This window comes from Lucilia cuprina, chromosome 5, assembly GCF_022045245.1.
Source record: "Lucilia cuprina isolate Lc7/37 chromosome 5, ASM2204524v1, whole genome shotgun sequence".
Taxonomy (NCBI): domain Eukaryota; kingdom Metazoa; phylum Arthropoda; class Insecta; order Diptera; family Calliphoridae; genus Lucilia; species Lucilia cuprina.
This window is the reverse complement of record NC_060953.1, coordinates 65,725,649-65,746,218: the sequence shown is the minus strand read 5'-3', so window position 1 is coordinate 65,746,218 and position 20,570 is coordinate 65,725,649. Positions and strand designations below refer to the sequence as shown.

Sequence of the window (20,570 nt, the reverse complement as noted above, 5' to 3'; positions counted from 1 at the left end):
TCTAAAAACCACACACACAGAACACACACACCGAAGCCAGTGATAATGAATCTGTACAAAAGCACAGATTTCCGGCACTAGCCGAACTTTTATCGACGGAAGAAATGTACATAAAGGATTTGGGCGATATTGTCAATGGGTGAGTACTTGCAAATAACTGAAATATAAATGGGATATATTTATATCAACATGTTCTATTTTGTTTTCTTTTTAGGTACATAATGGAATTGAGGAATGTGAATAGTGATATACCATTGCCAAACGATTTAAAGGGGCCCAAAGGACAAATAGTTTTTGCTAATATAGAAGCCATTTATGAATGGCATAGAGAGTAAGTCAACTATGTATATAGTTTAACAAAGTAATTAATTAGAAATTGTGTAGGATTTGGTGCTGTAATTGTAATATTATTCTTTATAAAAATATTAATTTATTTGTTATTATTTAGTTATTTCTTAAAGGCCTTAATACAAAGTCAGAAAACACCAACCGAATTGGGATCAATGATCAAACGTTATGCCAATAAATTTCAAATGTACATCACATATTGTAATAATAAACCAAAGTCGGAGCATATTGTAACCGAACATGCCCAATACTTTGATTTGGTGCGACAGAAATTGCATCATCGTTTGGATGTAAGTAGATTTTATTTTGCATATCTTCGCAACATTTAAAACTAACTAATAACAACCTTTAAATAATATCTTTATATACACACAGTTGAGTGATTTGTTAATAAAACCCGTGCAAAGATTAACCAAATATGTTTTATTACTACACACCATAACCAAACAAATCGAGCAGGCTGGCCTAGTCGAAGATGTACCCATTATGAAGGAGGCCTGCAATGTTATGAATGTAGGTGTTTTAATCATTAAACATAAGTTATAGTCATTTATTTATAAATTACTTATTTTAGGCCATTTGCAAAGATGTTAATGATATTATGGTCCTGCGTCGCCTTAAAAATTTCGATGGCAATATAACAGCCCAAGGTAAATTGCTACTGCATGGTCCTTTAACTTGCATTGAGAATGGCAAAAATACCGCTGAGGGCAAAATGCGTGAATTGCATGTGTTCCTGTTTGAACAAGGCATTTTCTTTACTGAAAGACACAATTCTAAAGTTCAATTTTCCAGCCCAACCTACATTTATCGTTCACACATTCAGGTGAGTTGTTTTTGTTTTTATAATTATTTCTTTTTTATGATTGAGTTTTATGTTGTTGAACTATACAGGAAGTACTTAACTTCATTTTGATATTGAAATATACTGCGATATTTCCGGTACTTTTTCGAAGTTATATACTTTAGCCTAGTTATAATCTACTATTTAATCCACTCTATAGTCTATACTATAATCTAGTCTGTATGGAACTAATGTTCCATTAAACCAGACTATAGTATAGTATATAGACTACACTTTAGAATAGATTATAGACTTGACGTTTAAAGTCTAGTCTATAGACTAGACTTTAAACGTCAACTAGACTTTAAACGCTGGCTTATAGACCTTAGACTGGACTATAGACTAGACTATAGACTAGACTATAGACTAGACTATAGACTAGACTATAGACTAGACTATTGACTAGATTATAGACTAGACTATAGACTAGACTATAGACTAGACTATAGACTAGACTATAGACTAGACTATAGACTAGACTATAGACTAGACTATAGACTAGACTATAGACTAGACTATAGACTAGACTATAGACTAGACTATAGACTAGACTTTAGACTAGACTATAGACTAGACTATAGACTAGACTATAGACTAGACTATAGACTAGACTATAGACTAGACTATAGACTAGACTATAGACTAGACTATAGACTAGACTATAGACTAGACTATAGACTAGACTATAGACTAGACTATAGACTAGACTATAGACTAGACTATAGACTAGACTATAGACTAGACTATAGACTAGACTATAGACTAGACTATAGACTAGACTATAGACTAGACTATAGACTAGACTATAGACTAGACTGTAGACTAGACCATAGACTAGACCATAGACTAGCCTATAGACTAGACTGTAGGCTAGACTATAGACTAGCCTATAGACTAGACTATAGACTAGACTATAGACTTAACTATAGACTAGACTATAGACTAAACTATAGACTAGACTATAGACTAGACTATAGACTAGATTTTAGACTAGACTTTAGACTAGACTATAGACTAGACTATAGACTAGACTTGTAACGGTTCAAGCGATGTGCCCTATCCTTCAGGAGACCTGCGCTACCTATCTAATAGAGCCAAGTGAAATTTGTCATTAACTTTTATGTTAATGTATGGCCTACTATCTAATTCTTGAGAAATTATTGGAGAAATTGTATAAATTTTGAACATCTTAATTTTACGATAAAATTCTCTAATGCGTTTTGAGGATCTACTAATTTTGTTTTCGCCAAAAATCCTCGCACGAGCTTTCTTATATTCAGCCAAACGGATGTGATATGGTTTCATCAAAGGGTGTATGTTTTCCGTTTTATTGTCTTCAGTCTCAGTCCCGTTGTCCGAGTTAATGTCCGAAGTTTTCTGTACAATATCACCGGATGTTCTTAATGCGTCCGTCGAACATCCTTCTGTAAGTTTCCCGAATGCTTTTTCGAGCATTTAGTGCAGTTCGGTTTGTATATGTCCTTGGCACCACAACCGTAACAGAAGATGCGTCTTGGTTCCATACAGTCAAAATACGTATGGCCATCTTTGTCACAATTCCAACATTTAATTTGTTGAAGTGCACAAATGTCATCAGTCCCAGTATCAGTTATGTCAAGGTCTTTGTCCTTTGTCCTCAATTTCCGAAACGCGTCCTCTGTCAGTCTTACGATAATCGTATTTTTGAACGTCCTTCATGAACTTTTCATGTTTCCTAACCTCTTTACGGAGTTGGGAAACACTGGAAATTTCTAAGTGTAGCAGTTCATGACGAACTTCTGTCTTTAAATTTCTAATTAAAGTCTCACATAAGTCACGGTCTGAAATTGGCGTCTTAAGTCTATCTGTCATTGCTAAAATCGAGTCTAGATATTCGTCAAAATTTTCATTGTGTTTCTGTCTTCGTCTTCTAATGTCTTCAAGAATGTCAAAATCCGTCGTGTCATCCTTGTACTGGTTCCGTAAGGCAGTTGTCAAAGAGTGCCAGTCCATGTCATATGTCTGTCTGTGGTATCTCCAATACCATTCGAGGGCCTTGCCTTCAAAGAGGCTGTGTGCGTGTTTGCACAAAACGTCGAAATCTCCTCGAAGATTGTTGATTGTCAAAATGTTCACTCTGTAAATGAATTCGTCCACTGTCATTTGGTTGTCATGTCCGGTGAACTTTATTCGCCAATTGCGAATTATGTTTAGAACTTTCTCAGCAAGAAATGGTTCTTGTTCTGAGTTATGGTTAGGTCTCGGTTCAATAGGTGAAATATTGTCGTTCCTATCGTTGTTTTCTTGTCTAGTCCGATTATTTTGGGGAGCCATATTTTGAACTATCGATGATAATTCATTTGAAATTAAGTTAATCATTTCATTTCGAAAGGATCCTAATGATTCAGTCACAATTTGTCTGATTTGTGTCTCGTTAGTTGTCGTCGAATTGTTATTGGTACCGTTTTGTGTTTGCGTTGTCCTTTTAGAACGTGTTCTTACACCGGTATTTGATGAGTCCATATCTACTGTGAAGCTGACATTAGTTGGCTGATCAATATTCGATAAATTTTCTTGACTTCGTGTCAAAGGCATATTTAAAATTGTATTTAAACTCAGTAAAGATAAATATATTCCACTACTCGGTTAATTAACATATAGTTAGGAATCAGATAATAAAAAAATATGACCTAAATTCAAACTATAAAACAAAAAAGTATATAAGGTTTATCTAAACTTTCCAAAGAGTATTTAATTGACAATAAAATGTCAACAAATAAATCTCATTAGAAATGTATAGAAAATATAAGGTAAAAATCTCAATTCTTATATGAAGGTAGGTAATCGAAAAAAACTCCAATTACAAAAATCCTGATCATAATAAAAATTAAGCAAAAATTTTGAAAACAAAAAAAATTTTTACCCAAAGAAAATGTATGTTATTCGCGAGTAAGATCTCAATGAAACTCAAGATCAAAAAATCTCAAACGAAAAGAAGCATACAAAAGAAAGTTTTATTAACTATTTGGTTCAGAAATTCTTTTTATAAAAAAAATCTGAAAATCCAAAATATTTTCAAAAACAGGATAGAGGAAAAACAAAACAAAAATAAAATTAGTTAATGCCACGTTTAATTGTTATTTTTGGAACTTCAGCCAAGATGTTAATAAAATGTTCATAATGTATAACCTAAGTGTTTAGCAAAGGCATGTTAAACTATTTAGCTGAGGCCCCACGTTGGGCGCCATTAAATTTATGTAACGGTTCAAGCGATGTGCCCTATCCTTCAGGAGACCTGCGCTACCTATTATTCCGACCGTGCTCAGGGTTTGGGGTGGTGTTCTTGTCTCTTTCAGGATAGGCTAAGAACCGCACATTCATTTAAAAAGGTAGCTTCAAAATATTAACTAAACTAAAACAAAAAAATTTAAATGAAAGAAGTTTGAACTTAATGTCAAGAGAGGGAAGAAATACCACCATCTTCTCTTGACATTAAGTTCAAACTTCTTTCATTTAAATTTTTTTGTTTTAGTTTAGTTAATATTTTGAAGCTACCTTTTTAAATGAATGTGCGGTTCTTAGCCTATCCTGAAAGAGACAAGAACACCACCCCAAACCCTGAGCACGGTCGGAATAATAGGTAGCGCAGGTCTCCTGAAGGATAGGGCACATCGCTTGAACCGTTACAGACTATAGACTAGACTATAGACTAGACTATAGACTAGACTATAGACTAAGACTATAGACTAGACTATAGACTAGACTATAGACTAGACTATAGACTAGACTATAGACTAGATTATAGACTAGACTATAGACTAGACTATAGACTAGACTATAGACTAGACTATAGACTAGACTATAGACTAGACTATAGACTAGACTATAGACTAGACTATAGACTAGACTATAGACTAGACTATAGACTAGACTGTAGACTAGACTATAGACTAGACTATAGACTAGACTGTAGGCTAGACTATAGACTAGCCTATAGACTAGACTATAGACTTAACTATAGGCTAGACTATAGACTAAACTATAGACTAGACTATAGACTAGACTATTGACAAGACTATAGACTAGATTATAGAATAGATTATAGACTAGATTATAGACTATAGAATAGACTAGACTATAGACTAGACTATAGAATAGACTAGACTATAGACTAGACTATAGAATAGACTAGACTATAGAATAGACTAGACTATAGACTAGACTATAGACTAGACTATAGACTAGACTAGACTATAGACTAGACTATAGACTAGACTATAGAGTAGACTATAGAGTAGACTATAGACTAGACTATAGACTAGACTATAGACAAGACTACAGACAAGACTATAGACAAGACTAAAGACAGACTATAGACTAGACTATAGTTTAGATTATAGGTTAGATTATAGACTATATATTAGACTAGAGACTAAATTAGAATATATACTTGACTTTAGAAGAGGCTACTAGATTAAAACCCAGACTATACTACAGCCTAGACTAAATTAGATTATAGTCTTGTTTTTAGAGCTACTATAGACGAAACTAAAACCAAACTAGACTATAGAGTAGACTTTATCGACTAAAAGCTTGATATTTTAAGGAATCAAAAATGAATGACTTGTTCAAATAACAAACATATCCCTTTTTCTTTTGCTTACATTCTTCCAGGTCAATAAAATGCAACTGGATGAGTGGCCCAACAATCGTTTTCTCCTCAAATCAACCGATCCCAATCGTCCGGATTTAAATATGATTTGTTATGCCGCCACCATTGATTCGCATCGTGAATGGCTCGACACCATACGCAAACAGTTGCAATTTCAAAATGATTTTCTCAACGCCTTAATACGACCCATCGCCTATCAACAACAACAGCAACAACAACAAACAAAACACAATCATAGCGAATTAAAACATGAACACAGTCGAGAGCAGCTATAGCCAGATGATTAGAAACTAATTTTTTGTGTTAAAAATTAAATTTATAGACAATTCTTTACAACAGTAAACACAGTGTACTAAGCATAATCCAGTGAAGTCAAAAAAAGGAAATTAAGAAAAATTCGAATTAAAATCTTACTACTCTGGTATCCTAGAAACAAAAACAAAAAACATAATAATAAAGAGAGACAAAATACAAAATTATTAAATTAACAAAAAAAATACACATAACTTAACATAAGCAAACATTATGTGTGTGTGCTCAGTTATTTATATACTCAGTTAATGTGTAACAATCTACAAATTATGAAAAGAACATTGATAACAAACAGACAAACAAACATACATATATTTTTAGCAAAAGTAAATTGTAATATACTATATATATAAATACAATACAAAAAACAAAAACAAATTAATTAAATATATATATATATATAAATTTAGTTGATCAGATGGAAACGGCGATTATATAAAGCAACAGCAGCAGCAGTGAGCAGCACAGCAAGCACATTTTGAAATATTTGTGTTTATTTCAAAACAAAATCGGTTTGAATTTAAGTTCTTTTTGTGTTTCATCAACGTGTGTATGTGTATCATCATGGAAAAAAACGTCAACTCTTTATAAGATATTAATTATTACGTCATTATGATGAAAATGTAGAGAGAAAGAAAAGTATTATTTCTGCAATGCAAAACGAAATTAATTTTATTTTTTTTTGTTTTTTTGTTTTATCTTTTAATAATTATTCCTTTAAAAAAAACACAAACAAACAAACGCCAGTCATAACAATAAGAAAAGTTAATTATTTTATTTCTTACTTTTTTTACAATCAAACGAATTTTATATGTTTATTAGCAGGACTCAGAAAGAAAAAAAGGAGATTTTGTTAACAGTTTCAAAATATTACAAATTTTTGGATGTTTTGATAAAATATTTTGATTTTAATAAAAAGGGTTCATAATCGGGACTGTTATTTAGCAAAAGATATTAGTTTTAGTAAAACTTTTTAATCTAAAACTTTACTAAAACTAATTTATACTTGTTTTAGTATGTAAAACTATAAAGAGTCAGAGTCTTTTAAACATACAATATAAATATTTTTTAATTTGTCTTAACTTTATATGTTGCATTTGCATACAACAACTAAAAGGAAAACTAAATGATCGACCAATTATTATTATTATTACTACTATTATTCAAAGCAATTTGTTTACAAATATTTTATTTATAGTTATAAATATACACATTTATTTTAATTTCATAAATATATACATTAATTTTTAATTATAACTTTTTTTAGTTTTTTTTTTTTTTTTAGCCAGTAATGTTGTCTAAGTGCTGTTTGAGTGATTCTAAGTAATAAGTATTTTTTTCATATAAAAATTACATCTACCTTTATACAAACAAACATAAAATCAAATAAATGTACATTTTTTTTATTTATTATTAATTATTATTATTTTTTAAAGAAAATTTCAATAATTATATTTTTAATTTTTATATAAAACATACTTTCATACTCATATTAAAAACAAAATTAAAACGAAAAATAATTAAAATTCTTACAATTAAATGTAATAAAACGTATTGAATTGAAAAAAAAAATCGCAGAAAATAAGATAAAATAGTGTTTAAACTTAAAAAACACAATAAATATGTTAAAAACTGAATAAAAAAAAAAATAAATAAATATTTAAAGAAAAAAGAAATCATTCATCCCCAAAACATATTAATTTTATTTTTAGAACATTTTTTTCACTTTTTCAAAACACTTGCTTCTAAATATTTACTTACAACTTGACAGCTTTGACTTAAAGCTTTCTTAAACAAAAGCATTTTATAATTTCTTTTGTTTTTAACCCACACTTAGGCAAAAAGAAATGTAAATAATATGTTGTGATTTATAAAATCTAATAATAAGTTTTATTATGATTTTAATTTCTCTGTTTTTTTAATTAAATTTATGTTTCCGTTCCCCTTAAAAAGGCGAACAATTTTACTACATTCGCAACAAAATACAATAGACATATTTACGAGAAACAAACAAAAATTAAATTGATATTAAATCTACAAACTAAATTAAATTGTATAATTAAATTAATAATAAAATAAAAAAGTAAACTAAAATATAATTGTGACATAAAAACATACATATTTTTCTGAGACATACTAAATAAATAAATAAATAAAATTAATAAACAAAATAATATTACATAAATATAAATATTTTTCATACAAATTTCAGCTAAATTAAAAAACAAAAACAAAAATCAAATACAAATCAACAACCACAACCAACTCCTCTTCTCTTTAATACCGCAATCTTCAAGGTTTTAAATAAATATCAGCAATATTTATTTTATTTCTTTTTAAGGTATTAGTAAAATAGTAAAAAAATAATAAATACAAAAAAAAAAATAACTTTGTTCAATTTCAATTCCCAAAATACATAATAAATTTAAATGTTTTATTACAGCACAATTTATCGTTTCAATTTAGCTATAAAATTGCAAAATGGAATCTGTAATCTTCAATCCATTACATTCGAAAGTTTAAATTTTTCTTAAAAGTTTTGATTTCTGTTTAGTTTTAGAATTAAAGGACTTATTGTATTGCTGTAATATGATATGCAAGTCACTCTGCCTAAAAGTCATTTTATCTCAATAATCGGGGCTGCCAAAGCTATAGAAAATATAGTACTATTGTACTTTTTTCAATAGTTTTTAACAAGTGAAAAATAACTCAGTACCACACAATATATTAATTTTAGGGCGAGTTTTTCTGATAAAGATAATCTTCATTCTTTGGTTAAACCTGGTTTAATATATGTTTTGTGTTTTTCAGTTATCAGTAAAGTTACTTAAGGCGGGTTTTACTGATAGAGATAATCTTCATTCTTTGGTTAAACCGGGTTTAATAAATGTTTCGTGTTTTTCAGTTATCAGTAAAGTTACTTATTATCTTAGTTTAACTGAGTGTAATTGGCCAATTAAACTTAAGTTATAAGCGAGAAAACATTATTAACAAAAACAATAAAACAATGATTTCGGAAGAACAAAAACTTAATATTTTAAGTAAATTGCAATTTTCTGATTTGTTTTGTTTTATTTATTTTTGTTTTAAATGTTTATTTAACATTTTTCCAAAATTTTCCATTTTACAAAAGTATTGTTTGCAAAGAACAGCTGTATGTTTTTGAGTAAAAAGTTGGCAATACTAACAAAGTTAACTGAACTTAAATCTAAAACTGAAAAACACAATCATCGGTTAAAGTCAGCCTAAATTTGTTTCGAGTTTATTCTAACAGCAAGTTAAGCCAAGTTTAACTGAGGAGTAAGAAACCCGGCCTTATTATCTTAGTTTAACTGAGTGTAATTGGCCAATTAAACTCAAGTTGTAAGTGAGAAAACACAACAAAAACAATGATTTTGGTTGTTCTACCGAAATCATTGTTTTATTGTTTTTTTGTTAATTGTGTTTTCTCACTTACAACTTAAGTTCAATTGTCCAATAATACTCAGTTAAACTAAGTAACGTTACTGTTTTCTTAAAAACTTTAAATACTAGGTTTAACCAAAGAATGTAGATTATCTTTATCTGAAAACCCCACCCTTAGAAAATGTTTATTCTGTAGTAAATTGATTTAAAATCAAAAATTTTTAAATATTAATATCCACTGTTTATAATGTACAACCCTAAGTAAAACTTTTGAAAAACCCGTTAAACCTACAAAATAAAGAACTTAATTCTGGCAATGCCGTCATTAAGGCAACAAAAACTGCATTGAACTGCTTTTTTTTGCAATTTGTCATCTCACAGTAGCAGCGCTGCTGCTGTGCAAATAAATTTGTATGTGACGGTCAGTGTTGCCACTTTGGTCCTGAATGAGTTTAGGTAGTTTGATACATATGTTTAAATGTCGGTTCAAATTTATATCATCCTATATAACTTTGAACTCATGCATACCAATTTATGAAAATGTATGACCTTGTTATATCAAAGTAATACGGATTTTAATAAATAGGTCAATCTTTTTTCATTATCCTTGTCTATTATTTGGAAGAGAAAAAAAATTATGAGTGGCAACCATGGTAAAAATATCATATTTTTATCATAGCGGCAACAATGGTGGCTGTATACACAGAGAACCTTTTTTAGAAGTGTTTGATTTTGTGTGTGAAAGTAGTAGAATAAATATTTGATTGATTAAAATAACAACAAAATTTATTGGAAAGAATTGGTTAAAATTTACTGAATCCAAATATGTTTCTATTTGTAGACATTAAGGACACTTTAAAAGAGAATTAAGAAAAAATTTCCTAGTGTAGACTTGTACTTGTATGCATTTTCGCCGAACATCATTCTGGCAATGCTACCAAAGTCAAAACAACAAAAACACACTCCACAATTTTTGCAACTCTGTTGAATGACGGTGAATAAAAAATAAAAAAATATTTTGCAATTATACTTAAAAAAACACAAAAAGCCGATAAAGCTTAAAAAACTATTAATATTTGTCAATATTATTAAATTATAAAGAAATTATCAACCATCACGCATAAATGGAAGCCTTATGCAAGCATTTATCAAAAATTCGAGTGCCTTGTGACAATCAAGCCATCTATAAGGATGAGTGTGTGTACTCGTACGACAATCCGGAGTCTCCTACCGGTCTATATGTAAGTTTGACAAGTTTTCTGGGTTTTGGTGAGGAATACGTCCAAAAGTATGCCGAAAAAACTGGTAATTGTGTTTTCCTGCATATATATCGTGAAAAACATCTCAAAGAAGATGCAGCAAAAGGTGAGGATGAAGCCGGGCCTGAACGTAAGATAACGCGACTTGCTATTGGTGTTGAAGGTGGCTATAACGATAAGGACACCAAGAATTATGAATATAAAGATAACTATAGTATTGTGGTTATGCCGGATATTCAAAATAAATTACCTTTTCCCAACAATGACTTTCCCTTAATAGTCACACAATCGGTGGAGAGTATTTTGGCCCAGGAATCTGCTATTTCCAAGTTGGAGAAGCAAACGTTAACAGGTACTAATTAGAATAAAAATGGTCTAAGCCCTTGTTAACATATATTTTTATTTTTCGATATAGGTACTTGGGATGGTGAAGTACGTCAAGTTTCCAAATTTTCTGAAAATCTGCAGCAATTAAACAATGGCAAGAAAATTCCTCCCTCCGGTTGGAAATGTGAAAAATGTGATCTTACAAATAATTTGTGGCTGAATTTAACCGACGGCTCCATTTTGTGCGGCAGAAAATTTTTCGATGGTTCCGGTGGCAATGATCATGCCGTCGAACATTATAGAGAATTTAGTTATCCCTTAGCGGTTAAACTTGGCACAATTACAGCCGATGGTAAATCTGATGTATTTTCTTATCCTGAAGATGATATGGTCATCGATTCGAAACTGGAAGATCATTTAGCTCATTTTGGCATAAACATGGCAGCTATGAAAAAAAGTGAAAAGTCAATGGTAGAACTTGAGTTGGAAATCAATCAACGTATAGGCGAGTGGTCTTTGCTAACAGAAAGCGAAAGTGAGTTGCAGCCCATGTCGGGACCTGGTTATACCGGTATGCGCAATTTGGGAAATTCTTGTTATATAAACAGTGTCATGCAAGTGCTTTTCACCTTGCCCGATTTTATAAGCCGCTTTGTGGGTAAAGGAGCAGAGGTTTATTTCAATGAGTTTCCCGCTGATCCGGCCAATGACTTCAATATACAAATGTCGAAATTGGGTAATGGATTGTGGTCGGGCAAATATAGCAGCATAACGGAAAATAGTTTAGACACTACCGGTATATCGCCAGTAATGTTTAAGAATATTATTGGTAAAAATCATCCAGATTTTGGCACAAAGCAACAGCAGGATGCTTATGATTTCTATTTGCATTTGATTAATTTATTGGAGCGCAATTCACGCAATCAACCTAACAATCCTGTAGATGCTTTAACATTTAGCATCGAAGATCGCGTCGAATGCATGGCAAGTAAAAAGGTTAAATATACAAGTCGTCAAGAATTCTGCCTGCCTTTGGTCATACCTTTGGAGAAGGCCACAAATCTGGATGAAGTTAAGGAATATTTGGAGAAAAAGGCCAATTGTCCGGCTGGAGCTAAAAATGATAAAGACGTTGTACGTCACAAGGTGCCATTGCAAGCATGTTTGGAACGCTTCTTTGCTGCAGAAGTCATTGATCAATTTTATTCATCAGCTATAAAGGGCACCACAACTGCCAAGAAAACAGCGCGTCTGGTCAACATGCCCGATTATTTAATGATGCATTTGCGTAAATTTACTTTAGGCGATGATTGGGTGCCCAAAAAACTTGATGTAGAAGTAAAAATGCCAGACGAATTGGACTTGTCTAACTGGCGTGCCAGCGGCAAACAACCACATGAAGAGGAATTACCAGAGACTGATACAGCCCCAAAATTTGTTTTTGATGAAAATATGGTTTCATCACTAATGCAAATGGGATTTCCCCAGGAGGCTTGCAAAAGAGCTGTATTCCATACTAAAAATGGCGGTTTGGATATAGCTTCCAACTGGTTGATGGAACATATTGGAGATGCCGATTTTTCCGATCCATTTGTAATACCTAATGAGACAGCTTCAACTGAAAGCGCTGCTGCATTTGTGCCCGATGCTGATAGTCTTTTCATGCTCATGAGCATGGGCTTTGATGAACGACAAGCCACAAAAGCCCTCAAAGCAACCGACGGTAACGTTGAACGTGCAGCAGACTGGATATTTTCTCATGCTGACGATATGGATGTTACCGAATCTGCCCCGGTTGGCACTGAATCGAATTCATCAAGCTCGTCTTCGCAGAGAAAAAAGAATGCTCGCGATGGTAGCGGTAAATATAAGTTGGTGGCTTTTATCTCTCATATGGGTACATCCGCACAGGTTGGTCACTATGTGTGTCACATAAAGAAAGATGGTCAGTGGGTAATTTTCAATGACAGCAAAGTGGCTTTATCTCAGAATCCACCCAAAGATTTGGGTTATCTCTACCTATACAAGCGAGAAGAGTGAATAACAGAAAAAATTCGAGTGTTCGATACACTAGTCCCTCCCCCACTTTCATAAAAAATTATGCTTTTTTTATTCGTAATTGTATAAATAAAGTGGATTTATTAATAAACATCCAATTTTTTATGTTTTACTGATTTTTTAAGCATAGACCGACTATAACATATTTAAAGCAAAAACTTCCCCCAACCTAGAATTTTAAAAATTAGCTCTTTAGTTTAACAATCACGAACAAACAATTTTCTTTTTTAATATTAGAATTAATCTTAATTCATAATAAACATTTTATTAAGAGTTATTTTTCATTAAATATTCTTATAATATTAAAAAAAATTACAACAATGGAATTTATATCACAACAACATTTGTGAATTTACCAACTTTTTACTTCATATTACATCTTTAGTAATAGTACTTCTGGATTATTCCTGTTTCTTTGGGCTACTAGTTGTGTCACGATTTTGTGATTTACTTATTATATCCTTTATTATAGTGTCCAATTTTTGTGTAAATGCTTCAAATGAGAATTTCTGTTGAACACGTTTGTGGCCCATAACACCCATACGTTCGCGCAAAGCATCATCTTTAAATATTTTACCCATAGCGGTAGCAAAACTTTCAACTCCTGGTTCGCACAGATAACCAGTTAAATTATTTACTATGGTTTCCGTTGGTCCACCAGAATTAAGAGCAACAACTGGTTTTGACATGTACATGCCTTCCAGAGGCACAATACCAAAATGTTCATTAGCTGGTGTATATAGAAGGCAATTTGCTTTCTCTAGCAGCATAAATTTCTGTTCATCCGAGGGAGATTGTAGCATTTTTACAGTCTCATTTATATTCATCTTCTCAATTAAGCCTTCTAACTCATTAAAATGTTCCACGTTTTCTACTACCCGCTTATCATAGCCTCCAGCTATTACTAGACGGCAGCGTTTCCAATCGTTTGGGTTTAATATCTTTTCTAGTTGACAGAAAGCTTTAATAGCTAAAGGATGATTTTTCTTACGTTCATATCGATTAATATCAAGAAAAATAAAAGCATTACGTGGAAAATCCACGCCCTGTAACGCATACGAGTCTTCTTTGTTTGCAGAATGCTTGATACGCATATCATCGAAATATTTGGTGTTAATTGAAGGATACAATACTTCCGGTACCGTTTTTAGACGTCTAAATGTCTCATGGAAAACCCTTAAAGTAAACTTGGAATTTACTAAGGTGCCATCGGCCATACCAATTGTTATCTCTTCCAAGTAGTTTATGGGAGCTCGATATAAAGACTTAAGATAACCACCCTCAGTGCTCAATAATTGATCGGGAAAATGACAATAAAATAAAATTTTTGGTCTACGTTTAGCCAACTTCAAAATCGGTATGCCTATGGAGATTTGATCACAAAATATAACATCCAATTGTTCATGACGCGACAGAAAGAACGAAGCAAAAAAGGCAGCATACAACATTCGAAAATAGGCACAGAAGGCATAAAAACGACCAAATATCTTTCTGGGCAACCAATCGCCAACCACTTTCACTGTCAAGGTACCATCCCTGGTCTCTTCGAAGCAATGATTGGGATCATGATGATTCGTTAAAAAACTGACTTCATGACCACATCCTTTTAAAGCTAATGCAGCGTCAACCACCAGACGTTCGGCTCCACCTATACCCAAATCGGGATGTAAAAATAACACTCGCACCATGATGATTGAATCATAAACACGGTGGTAAAGCACAATAAAAATAAATGCACCCGGAATGCACTTAGCAAAGATGAGAAAATAATAAAAAAAAATTAATGACAACACAAGTGCTTCTTCTTCATAAAAATTGCAATTCAGTTAAAATTGTTCTGCCGGCTTATTTTGGAGACTTTTTGACAACATAAACAGTTTACAATTGTGACCGCTGGCGACAATATGCCTTTTTATTTTTTAAAACAGCGGAACGCAATATTCTTTCCTTTACACTTACATACGTATTCTCATACATGTATAAAAAAACAGTCAGAGAACTAATTTCTTACTCTCTGCAATTAAAAATAATTCGAAAAATGTGCAGTGAAAACTCCCAAAAACAAAAAACATTATTTTATAAATGAAAGTTGGCAGCTCTAAATCTTAAAAAGAAGCCTTGGCAATCCTAATATGCTTCATGAAAATATTTTTTTTTTTATACTACAACTCTCTGGTCTAGCTGCACGTGTTTTTTTTGATGCTATTAGATTTATTATTGTTATAAAGTGAAATTAAAATGGTAAAAGTACAGAAACCGAATCCCAAAACCTTGAAAAAGGATGTTTCAGAAAAAACAAAAAATATCCAGAAGAAAAAGGCAACTGCAAATTCCGCCAAGGAAAAAGTTAAAGTGATAGGCAAAGCATTAGAAAATGTGGTTCAAAAAAACAAAGCAGTAAAAGCTCCACAACCAAAAGTTAAAGTTATCAGCAAAGTATTGGAAAATGTGGCTCAAAAAAACAAAGCTGCAAAAGTGTCACAACCAAAGGAAGATGTTCTGAATAAAAATGCCAAGAAAGTGCCACAAAAGCAAGAAAAGCCTGTCCAAAAGAAAAAGCCAGCCGACGTAGGTAAAGTCGAAAATAAAACACAAAAAGTTGAGAGCGAAATCAAAAAGAATCAGAAGAAGAAACCACAAAAAAAGGATGAGAAATCAGAAAAGAAGCCCACATCGACGACACCCCTTTTTGAACCGTCTGACTTCAATGAGAAAGTGTTCGAAGAAATAGTGAGTTTGGATAAAATTAAGAAAGTAACAAAGGCCTTAAAAACTTTAGTTGAAAAAGAAGTTTCGGAAAAGAAAACCTCAATTTTTAGTGACTTCAAATATGTATTGAATGTTAGCAGTTTTAAAATTCCCAATTGTCCTAAACGTATGGTGAAATTGTAAGTACATATACAAGATTTTTTAATTAATAGCTAAATATGAAATGAACAAATAAATTGTTTGCAGAAATGTTAAGCATTCATTGGTGGACACAAAACTGGATGATGTGGTTATCATTGTACCCGATTTGCAAAGAGGTGCCAAAGTTGACTACGAAGCCACGGTTCAACACTATGAGGATTTATTGCGCGAAAACGGTGTGGAAAATATTAAAGTAGTTCCATTTAATCAATTGCGTCAAGAAGTCACAACTTTTGAGGCTAAAAGAAAATTCGCCAACACTTATGATTATTTCCTTTGTGATGGTCGTATTGTGAGTCATGTTGTAGGATTTTGCGGTAGTATATTCCAAAAGCCACGCACCACTTTTCATGCAGTACGTTTCGACAATCCCAAAAATCTTAAGGCTAATATAGAGCATTCACTTAAACGCACTGCCTACAAACAACTTCACAAGGGTGATCTCTTTTCCATACCCGTGGGAAATCACCGTTTTACCGTAAATCAAGTAGCCGAAAATGTCAAAACTGTTATTGAGCAATTAAAAACAATATTTGCTGGTGGTTATCCTAATATTCGTAATATTTTCTTAAAAATCGACATTAGAGGAACAACTGCTTTGCCAATTTATGCCAATCTGATGGGTGCACCACAAGAAACTCCCAATGTTATTGGTCCACGCGAACAGAAAATGCTTAAGGTGAAGAAACAAGCCAACGAAATATTGTCCAAATTTAGCATGACCAAAACGGGAGAATTTGTTAAGCTTGACAAAAAACAAGTAGAACGTAAAAGGAAATTACGTGAAGCTAAAGCTGTTTTGTTAGCGAAAGAAAAAGAAGTTGAGGAGGAAAATGAAGACAGTAAGTTGACGACACCACCAGCTGCCAAAAAAGTTAAAAAAGCTAAACAAGTCAAAGTAGAAGAAAGTAAATCTGAAAATGAAGAAGAGGAAGAAGAAGATGATGATGCTGAAGAAGAAGATGATGATGATGCTGAAGAAGATGAGGAGGAGGATGATGATGATGCTGAAGAAGATGAGGATGAAGAGGATGATGATAATGAAGATGATAGTGATGAAGAATAAGAATAACAATTAATACATATATATTTTATGTACGTTAAGTTTAGTTTATACATTTTTCTTTATACATATTATAACTGTAAACAAATTAACAAAAATTATTTTATTTAACTTGTTAGATTTTTGGCTAGTGTGGTTCAAAATTTTGTAAACCCAATTAGTTGAAATTTCTTACAACACCATTTAGTATGGCACACTATTTTCTTGTAGTGTTAATTCATATTCATACCATTGCTAGGGAATAAGTTCTGAACATATACCGCTTTTTAAAGAATTTCCAAAAAAATTCTATGAAAAGAGTAGCGTTAACTCTTTTAATGTATACGGGACACCGATGTCCCAAGATTTTTTTTACATTTTTCTCGATTTAGAGCGTAATTAAGTTGTTTAGACCTGGTTCACGTTGTTGTACGAATGAAATGAATAACAAAACAAGTTTCCGAAAACGGGAAACTCCGTACCGCAAGAAAGATGAATGATATTCTTTATTTTTCTCTCTCACGCAAAATCAAAAGTTTTCCATAAAAAGTTTCCTATTGTGGACCGGCAGTTATTCTTCTCATTCGTACAACAACAAATCAATTCAATTTATACGTAGTTTCTGAAACAAAAGTTTCTATGTGTGGACATTAAGGAACTTCAAAAGAGTATTAAGAAAAAGTTTCTCAACAAAAGTTTTCTAGTGTGGACCAGGTCTAAGTGGCGGAGAGTCGGATCGAAATGCATACATATGTATGTATAGACTCCTTTTGATTGAACCTAACCTTTTTCAATGAAACGCTAAGTCAAAAAATTTAAATTTGAAATAATGCCCCAAAAGTAATTTTAAAGTACTATCGAAAGAAATGAGTGGTGCATTCGGATAATTAGTAATTAAAGTTAAATATTTCTAACTAGAATTAATTCTCTTGAAGGTCTGTGCCAATTATTTTCAAAAATATATTGCCAAACGTTAATCGTTCTTATTCGTTTTTTTTTTAAGAATGAATTTTAAATGGAACATAAAACTGATAACTTTTGATTTTATGATACCAATGTCGCATATAAATCGAATTTCGAGCACGAATACACTTTCCCCTTTATTTTGTAAAATACTTTACTTTCCACAGAAATTATTTTTATACAAACATTTCAAAACGTAAAAACAATTTTTCTCTAATTTTGTAAAACAAAAACTTTTTATTGTTTTGAAAATATTTTAATAATAATTTTTGAAAATAGCAAAACAATTTTTCTTTGAATATAACAATTTTTATTTTAGTTAGATTTGCATATTATAAACGACCTACCGAATATATCCTTTTGCTAATAGAAATTGCAACTATGCCTAAATGTTCTTATAAACTACTACGAAATTAAACAACCCAGCACTTTGTTCTCACAACTATTTTTTGTGAGGTTTTGTGTGATTAAGAAAAAAAAATAAATAAAAAAGTAAAATAATGTAAAAAACCCCAAGAAATTTATAAAAATTCAATAATTTCGATTCATAGAAAATCTCCAAATTATCCCAAATTTATAAATTAAATAAAAGTTAAACACAAAACTTTTGCAACAGATCGAAACCGACCAACAGACACACAGATTAAATGGAGCAGACTATACAACAAATAACCTGTGAACAGTTTTGGAATATTGGGAACTTTATTAAATATAAATTGTAGTGTGTAAATAATAGTGGAAAACAATATAATTATTTAAAATTTATACAAAACAACCTTAATTGTGCGTCTGGTTGGGAATATAAAATTAGTGCTTGTGTTAATTGAGTTCTTCAACAATTGTTGTGCCCTTATGTTTATGCATCTTTAATAAAAATAAAACTTAGTGTTAAGACTTTAATTATTTGCTTGTCTTGAAAGGACTATTTAATTAACAAACTTATCCTTCAAAAAGTAAAGCAGCTAATGTGAAAGGATGCCAAAGATATACATGAAAAAACCATTAACAAATATGGTCATTCGAAATAGAAACACCATCAAAGATGTAGTTATCACGGTGAGTTTTTTTGGATTTATTCTACACATTACGATATGTCTAACAAAATCGTTTAATCACTTTATTCTTATCAGTGTGACTATTTTAATTTAATTTTTTTTGTATTACGCATCATCACGTTGTCGTTGTTAATCGATGTGTATTAAGATATTTTGTAATATACACTTGAAATTATTAATAATATTATTAAATTAGTAATATAAAGTAATTGACCATAAAACTGTTAGATAAAGTTAATATCTTTTTATCTTATTTAAAAGATAAGATTTGTTAAATTTATTAATTTATGCAGTCGTACTTATTAGGATATGGCTAGAAGTTATACGCTTTTTAGAATAAAATTAATAACTTGAAACAGACAGACTTGTTATTGTTTTAAGGCCACGTATTAATTTTGTTTTAATAAATGTTTAAGTTTAAATTTAGTAACAATAAAAACTTTACATTGTATGTATTAATGTAAAGCTTAAAAATTTTGAGTCGTGTATTCTAATGGCTTTTAGAATAGCAATAAATAGTTTAGATGATAGACAATTTTATTCTTTTTAATTTAAACTACTTAAAACTACATAGAATCGGAGTCTATTAGGTATTTGGTTATCATAATATTAAGAACATTAAACCGATGATCTCATCCTTTATTAACGCCCTTTGCTTATGTGTTATTATATTTAGAAAATTAAAGCGATCTTAAGAATAAAATGTACCCGGTTCTTCGCACCGAAACGACTCGAAGTTCCATATTATTGTATATAAATTAATTTTAATAAATTCAAAACTTATTTTTCCTCGGAAAGCATCAGTGACCATCTGCTTACTAAACAAAAAAAATATATATAGATAATCATTAAAAACCATATTATACAAAAATATGTACAAAATTTGGAAGGGAGCATAATTATTGTTACTTTATTTGAAATTTACTACAACTTTCTAATAAGAATTCGAAGTTCTTTAATAAAAATCCCTTAAAAATGACCAAACTGCCCGTTACCGCAAAATTTAATTTGAATTAATAAATACATAAAATTGTATTAATTTTTTATAATGTTGATAATAAAGTAAAACAACAAATGAAGATCAAATTCGATTTTTTGATTGATAATGAAAAATTACTTTAAAAGCTTTAACATTAACAATGAAAAGTATTCGTCATTCAGTGTTAACACCAATGAAAATATAAAAATTGGTTATAATTATATTTAGTGGAATGTACTCGGGAGGTAACATAACACATGAAATGATTTTCCGAAGTTGGTCGCAGGTTTTATATAGATAGATAGATAGATAGCTAGATGATAGATAGATAGATAAATAGGTAGATAGATATATATATAGATAGATAGATAGATAGATAGATAGAGAGATAGATAGATAGATATATCTATAGATAGA

General features: G+C 31.1%; 5 protein-coding genes across 6 annotated transcripts in view; 4 read left to right on the top strand and 1 right to left on the bottom strand.

The window, feature by feature from the left end:
* Positions 1-6,533, top strand: part of LOC111680697 (triple functional domain protein) — a 47,493-nt gene extending 40,960 nt beyond the window's left edge. For both annotated transcript variants that reach the window (XM_046952975.1, XM_046952976.1), the window contains exons 15-20: positions 21-139; positions 215-331; positions 449-638; positions 724-861; positions 923-1,174; positions 5,846-6,533. In XM_046952975.1, the coding sequence (XP_046808931.1) occupies positions 21-139; positions 215-331; positions 449-638; positions 724-861; positions 923-1,174; positions 5,846-6,118 (1,089 nt within the window). In that variant the 3' untranslated portion in view covers positions 6,119-6,533. The remainder of the gene's footprint in view (positions 1-20; positions 140-214; positions 332-448; positions 639-723; positions 862-922; positions 1,175-5,845) is intronic.
* A 3,784-nt stretch (positions 6,534-10,317) lies between these two features.
* On the top strand, positions 10,318-13,302 carry LOC111680692 (ubiquitin carboxyl-terminal hydrolase 5). The gene is made up of 2 exons (XM_023442392.2): positions 10,318-11,171; positions 11,235-13,302. The coding sequence occupies exons 1-2, from the start codon at positions 10,685-10,687 to the stop codon at positions 13,184-13,186; spliced, it is 2,439 nt and encodes an 812-aa protein (XP_023298160.2). The 5' UTR covers positions 10,318-10,684; the 3' UTR covers positions 13,187-13,302.
* LOC111680696 (alpha-1,3/1,6-mannosyltransferase ALG2) lies at positions 13,067-15,033 on the bottom strand. Its single transcript, XM_023442397.2, has one exon. The coding sequence runs from the start codon at positions 14,890-14,892 to the stop codon at positions 13,606-13,608; it is 1,287 nt and encodes a 428-aa protein (XP_023298165.2). The 5' UTR covers positions 14,893-15,033; the 3' UTR covers positions 13,067-13,605.
* Positions 15,034-15,297: 264 nt separating this feature from the next.
* LOC111680694 (ribosomal L1 domain-containing protein CG13096) lies at positions 15,298-17,269 on the top strand. The gene is made up of 2 exons (XM_023442395.2): positions 15,298-16,092; positions 16,160-17,269. The coding sequence occupies exons 1-2, from the start codon at positions 15,443-15,445 to the stop codon at positions 17,178-17,180; spliced, it is 1,671 nt and encodes a 556-aa protein (XP_023298163.2). The 5' UTR covers positions 15,298-15,442; the 3' UTR covers positions 17,181-17,269.
* A 1,255-nt stretch (positions 17,270-18,524) lies between these two features.
* Positions 18,525-20,570, top strand: part of LOC111680698 (hippocampus abundant transcript 1 protein) — a 15,282-nt gene continuing 13,236 nt past the window's right edge. The window contains exon 1 of the mRNA XM_023442401.2: positions 18,525-19,175. Coding sequence (XP_023298169.2) covers positions 19,095-19,175 — 81 coding nt within the window. The 5' untranslated portion in view covers positions 18,525-19,094. The remainder of the gene's footprint in view (positions 19,176-20,570) is intronic.